This window comes from Myxocyprinus asiaticus, chromosome 26 (genome assembly GCF_019703515.2).
Source record: "Myxocyprinus asiaticus isolate MX2 ecotype Aquarium Trade chromosome 26, UBuf_Myxa_2, whole genome shotgun sequence".
Taxonomy (NCBI): domain Eukaryota; kingdom Metazoa; phylum Chordata; class Actinopteri; order Cypriniformes; family Catostomidae; genus Myxocyprinus; species Myxocyprinus asiaticus.
In genome coordinates, this window is record NC_059369.1 from 43138530 (window position 1) to 43145000 (window position 6471).

General features: G+C 38.6%; 1 protein-coding gene across 1 annotated transcript in view; it reads left to right on the plus strand.

The window, feature by feature from the left end:
* Nucleotides 1-692: 692 nt before the first annotated feature.
* Nucleotides 693-6471, plus strand: part of LOC127416725 (anoctamin-1) — a 54308-nt gene continuing 48529 nt past the window's right edge. The window contains exons 1-4 of the mRNA XM_051656224.1: nt 693-1339; nt 2367-2577; nt 3519-3688; nt 4371-4676. Coding sequence (XP_051512184.1) covers nt 2547-2577; nt 3519-3688; nt 4371-4676 — 507 coding nt within the window. The 5' untranslated portion in view covers nt 693-1339; nt 2367-2546. The remainder of the gene's footprint in view (nt 1340-2366; nt 2578-3518; nt 3689-4370; nt 4677-6471) is intronic.

Consider the following 6471-nt stretch of genomic DNA (forward strand, 5'->3'; position numbering starts at 1 on the left):
TTTTTTTTAATTATTATTTGTCCACTTAGAATGTCCAACACTATGTATGTGCATCGCAGGAGATTTTTGTCATTTTTGTGATTTTTTTCTGAAAGTCATAAAAATTCTCACCACATTTTCATTTCCAGCATACCTCACATGTTGAATAAAGGATGACAGAATTTTCATTTTTGGGTGAACTATCCCTTTATAAAAGTGAATAGGGTTGAGTTAATGTTGACTCAAATTACTGCATTGCAATTCTGCCATTGGATCATTTCTCTATGCAAACATTTTCTTGACCATGAACAACTACTGTATACTGTATATGTGTTTGTACTTTATATGTGTTTATTACATTGAACCACAATCATGTCAAATGCATAAACAAGTCCTCCGCTTGGACCACTTGGTGGTGCTCTAGATACTTGAACTCATTTATGTGAGCATCTCTGTGCATGGAGAAAATCAATCAGTGGTGAAGGGTGTTGAAGGATGCTGTTCACACTGCTGGAGGACATGTATCACATTGTAAATATGCTTGTCATTCACAATCACAATCACACAGAATGCCACAAGATTAGCTGCTCCTTTTTCATGCAGTATTGACCAATATTATGATGTATGTAATCTGTATTTGTTTAAATCTATCTAAGCAAATTCTTTAGGAAGCTGCCGTCTGTGGAAGCCCTATATGGCGTCATATTGTTTAAACATTTGATTGAGATGCTTCAGGTTAGTGGTAGGGTTCTTATAGTACGTAGAGTAGGATGGAATGTTCTAAAATGACATTATTTGAGAAAATATTCCAAATGTGTTATGCACCTGTGGACAGGATTAATCTCAGCTGTCATGAGCTTCACAATAATTGTACAATCATCTGGGAATCAAGGCAGGAAGTATGTTAGTTATTTCCAGCAAGGATATTATGATAGATTATGCAGGTAATTGTGAAAGTGGTCCATAATGTCCAGATATCCTTATCTCTGGGAAGAATTAAATAGGACTATCAGTATATAAATGTGCACTGCTTATTCACTAGACTGCATTGGGTTGCTCTAATTGTTGGCAAATTACTTGATATTTTCTCAGTGCACTGAATAAACAATATAAAATACACATAAATGAGTGTGGTTAGGTCAGGTGGTGGTTATGGTTAAGCGATAACATAAGGCTGCAGATTCAGTTCTCTGGAGACTGGTGACTCATGATCCTGAAAGGTGCACAGCGCTGATCATTGTGCTTGTACAATGCATAAACTCAGGCTGCTTCAAGTGGACTGCCCAGTTTACTACAAGTCAATTTGGATTATAAAAGCATCAGCTACATGGCAAGAGCTATTATTTATCCACATTTGCAGGTGAACAGTTGTCTTTACAGTTTATTTGCATTGATTTAACTCAAGTTACAATAAAACAAGTATTAAATAAATTTCTACATTAGATATTTTATTGTTTTTGGTAAGCTGCTCTTATTACTTAATGCATAATAATGACTAATATATTGGCCAACATATATTAATTAAAGAAATATTCCAGGTTTAATACAAGTGAGGCTCAATCGACAGCATTTGTGGCATAATGTTGATTACCACAAAAAAGAAAAGAAAAAATCAATGTTACAGTGAGGAACTTATAATGGAAGTGAATGGGGCCAATTTTTGGAGGGTTTAAAGGCAGAGATGTGAAGCTTATAATTTTATAAAAGCACTTTCATTAATTCTTCTGGTAAAACTCATGTTTTTACAGTCGTTTTGGGGATTACAGTGTTACATCATCATGGCAACAAAGTTATACAGTTTAATATATCTTTACACAGAAAAGGTTCGTAAGTGATTTTATAAAACTAAAATCATGTTAGCATGCATATTGTTTACATCTTGTGGCTGTACTTTTGAAATAATGAGTATTTAAACGTTTACGGATTGGCTTCCATTGTAAGTGCCTCACTGTAACCCAGATTTTTGCTTTTTTATTTTTTATTTTTTAGGAAAAGGAGGGACGAGTCTATCTTAATTTTCATGGCACAGATGCTGTCAGCTGAGATTAACTTGTATAAAACCTTTCATATTGAACTTGAATATTCCTTCAATGTAAAATCCATCAGTCAGAAATGTCATAATACTTTGATTCAAGCATATATGTACATATTCATGCAAATATGCATTTATTCATATATTCATAGTACATGAGCTAGAGATGTTTATAAGCATCATATCATGTTTTAAAACAACTTATAATAAAAGTAATTAATATGAAATGGTTTCTGTAAATGCTAATTCTGTTTGTGTGTATAGCCTTGCATGTTTAGCTTTTGTTGATCTTGTGTGTTTACAAATCGCAATAATAATTAGACTTATGGATTTAGTGTCTGTGTTTGTGAGACAGATGTCGAATGTGGGGGTAGTGTCTGCAGTCACTGTTCACCGGTGCACGCGCGCTGTGTCGGACTCTCGCTGGAAGTTTGAGCGTCTCGAGCGCTCCACGGAATTACCAGCAGCAGCACGAGCGAGTTAAGCAGCGCGGGGAAGCGAGCGGATTGTCCACCATCTCACTGGGAACATAAACATGGCACTGAACAGGTCGCCCTCTGCCACGGGTGAGTACCGGACCTTGGCACTCCTGTGCGCGCGCGTTTGTGTGCATGCATTCGTTTTTCTAAGCGAAATGGAAAATCATGTGCATTTGATTGCAACGTCTATTCCCTTTGTACTGCTCTAAATTGTCTTGTTTTGGTCGCAACTGTTGCACATGCCTGCGTTTAATTTGATTCAACCATGCATTTGCTGTATGCATGCAAAACTCGACATTTTCTGTGGCACCAAACTGCTCTTCGTGTTAACTGCAGAGTAATCACCGAGGCGCGCGCCATTATTGATCCCTTCAGACGGACTTTCACAATGTAACACTCGTTAATATTATGACTAATTGTATTAGGATCGTTTTCTTTTAAGAAAACAGTGTGTGCGCACAGTGTTTTGCTGGTTTTAGTGGAAGGGGTTTGTTATAATTAGCTGGGGCAATAAGCTGGGCTATTTAAGCGCCAACTAACGCCTAGCGTTAAACATGGGTGATTTTTACGCGTGCATGCGTTTATTTTATTTTTATTTTATTTTTATTTTTTTTAAATAGATCAGAAGCACTTTATTTATGATGCATTTTATACTGGCAACAGAACGACAAATGTTTATGATAGAACATCAAGTACACTGGGAAGTACTGGCACAAATAGACTGGTCAGGTGGGGTAAATGAGCTTAGCTCTCTGTAAGAGTCATGAATCCCTGTGTTTGTTTACCTGAGCACATGAGGCATATTTAAGTGACGCTTTAGTCAAGTGTGGGAATTTTTAAATAGACTGGAGTTGTACGTGCGCCTATGTCTGCCATGGGTCAGTTTGAAAGGTTTTTGGAGAATTGACGTAAAGCCTTCAAATATGTCGCTGTCCGTGGTGCTGAATGGAGCGGACCGGTCTTGTTGCCTCTACATTTAAATGCATAGTCTCTCTCTCACTCTCCCTCTCTCTCTCTCTCTCTGACAGAAAACTGGAATGGGGCTCCCGAGCGCATGCGCGTTACCGCCACGAGAAGCGAATCCTTTTCATTGCAAAGCGAGAAACTCCGCTGTCTTGCCCGTGATATCTCTGAATTGGGTCAGCAGGGCACCCCGAGTAGCGGGCACCACGATGCCAACGACATTGCCGAGGACACGGTGCGTGTATTCTGTTGTCTAATGCAATAATTGTGAAATATTTTCAGCAATTACAGAGACACCCAAAAGCGGGAGGAAAAGAAAGCCCAATGTGTTTTGGAAGGGGCTTTAGTGGGTTTGCACAAAGATTGTGGATTGGATGCCAGGTAAAAGTGACCCATCAACTGTACTGGAGATTTATGTTATAATCACATCCCAAAATGCTTTTTGGGACACTTGCAATGAGTTTTCTGTTCAAAACATTGAATAAATGCATTTGCTAAATGACAACTATTTCATATTTACACCAGATTAGCTCATTTCTTACCTTATTTGGATCCAGGACATTCACAACATTCATATTCCAATGCACCCCGATTCTTATGACACTTTTATTTAAAGTTAGTCAACCGCAGGGATCATCCTTGTTTAGCACATTACTCAAAGGCGGAATTATAATAAAACATGAGGATGACCCCAGGAAACATCTAGTTGCTTTGAAGCACAAACCAATCAAAAGATGACCCAGATCTCCATTATTTTATTTATTTATTTTTGACAGAAACTGCCCACTACGAGCCATGCAGTGTAAAAGCACCAGGAATCAGTCACTGACTGCTTTTGCAAAGTGAAGTCATGTAAATGTGAGGGACAATATCATCTAGATGTTACGCAGAAAAATAACGCTTGTGTGTATTTTCAGGATGAGCCCGGGCCCGGTCCAGGAGGAGGGTTGTGTTTTGCAGACGGCCGTAGAAGAGTGGACTATGTTCTTGTTTATCACTGCAAGAGACGTCAGTTACAACACCGCCTCTCTGTAGTCTCTAATGGTAATGTGCCATCCCAAAGCCCCACCCCCTCACGTAGGAGTACTAAGGGCGATATTTCAGAGGCGGTGCTGGAGTTGGGGCTCGGAACGGAACCTGTTGACGGACTGAAAGATAAAATCAGGGAGGAATTTGAGAGAGGACTTCAGGAGGAAGGCTTGGAGATTGAACGTGACAAAGAGGTGTGTTCAGGATGGAATACTAGCCTACTAAATATTGTGCAGTAAACACTGTATACTGCCTACTGTTTTTTTTTTTTTTTTTTAATAGTATGCATTATGCAATGGTAATCATTTAAAACATTTTAAATACTTTCTCCTATCCCGGCTTAATATGCAGAAACAATAAGAAAAAATAAGCAAGGGGGGCCTGGGTAGCTCAGTGGTAAAAGACGCTGGCTACCACCCCTGGAGTTCGCTAGTTCGCTAGTTCGAATCCCAGGGTGTGCTGAGTGACTCCAGCCAGGTCTCCTAAGCAACCAAATTGGCCCGGTTGCTAGGGAGGGTAGATTCACACGGGGTAACCTCCTTGTGGTCACTATAATGTGGTTCGTTCTCGGTGGGGCGCGTGGTGAGTTGAGTGTGGATGCCGCGGTGGATGGCATGAAGGCTCCACATGTGCTATGTCTCCGTGGCAACGCACTCAACAAGCTACGTGATAAGATGCGCGGGTTGATGGTCTCAGACGCGGAGGCAGCTGGAATTCATCCTCCGCCACCTGGATTGAGGCACTACATGATCACAAGGACTTAAAAGCACATTGGGAATTGGGCATTCCAAATTGGGTGAAAAAAAGGGGAAAAATCTCAAAAAATAAAGAGAGAAAGAAATAAATAAGCAAATATTTTTAGGTTAATTTACCTAAAAAGTAAAAAAAAAAACACACTAGGGATGTCTTGATACCACGCTCGTACTCAGTTTCGTAAAAATGCTCTGATAACAAAAAAATGATACTATCTGACGTACGAATGTCATTCTGTAAACATTCAGCGTGCAAATTAAAATCACGTTATGTCCTAGTGTGATTATTAAACCGCAAAAGGCTGTGATTTAAAGAGATAAATATATAGTATGCATGTGCTGCACACTTCAAATGTGAGCGCCGATGCCGGCTGCTCATACTTTTAGAGCGCCTTGGCTCATTCACGGAAAACACCATCATGAGCACTGCATGCTCTGTTTACAGCAGATGACAGCGAAAAGAGCTCTAATTCACTTTGTAGTGCATACAGACAGACTACACATTTATTTAATTAATAAGTAGCCTTTTGTGGTTTAATAATCCCACTGGGTCACACAGCGACCTGCTGTTCCGGAAGTGAGAAGCTACCATCAAAACAACACAGAAACACTCCAAAATTTCAATAGCTCAATTTAAATGGAAAACAGTATGACAGAAATGTATCACTACTGTATAGTTATGTCATATTCACTGAAAATACCACGACTAATAATAATAATAATAATAATAAGATAAATAAATAAATAGTAATTGTATTTTTAAGCAATATCTCATATCTGTTATGCAGCACTTTATTTGACAAAAATAACTCCAATGTTGTATTTGGATTGTGCTGTGAGTTTCTGTATAAAAGCACTTAATTTGATAAAAATAATATAATATTATGTAGAAAATTAGTTGTTCTATTTTCATTTGATTAAAGTTTTAATGCATACAATTATTTGGACACCCTTTTGATGATAAAATTTGAAATAAACTGCTCATATGGAATTCAGATAAAAATTAAAATTAAAAAGCAGGTATCGCATCGACGAGTACCGAAATAAAAAAAATAAAAAATGGTATCGGAACATCCCTAGTAAACAGTGTCTCTCAGTGGCACTTTAAATATTCTTCTGTTTGTTTTGAGCATCCCGTCCAGCACGACACAACAATAGTGACTCAACCAATGGCATGAGTTTGGGGGCGGGACTATCTGTTAGTTCGACCAATGGCAGATAAAGGGTGTATTCAGAA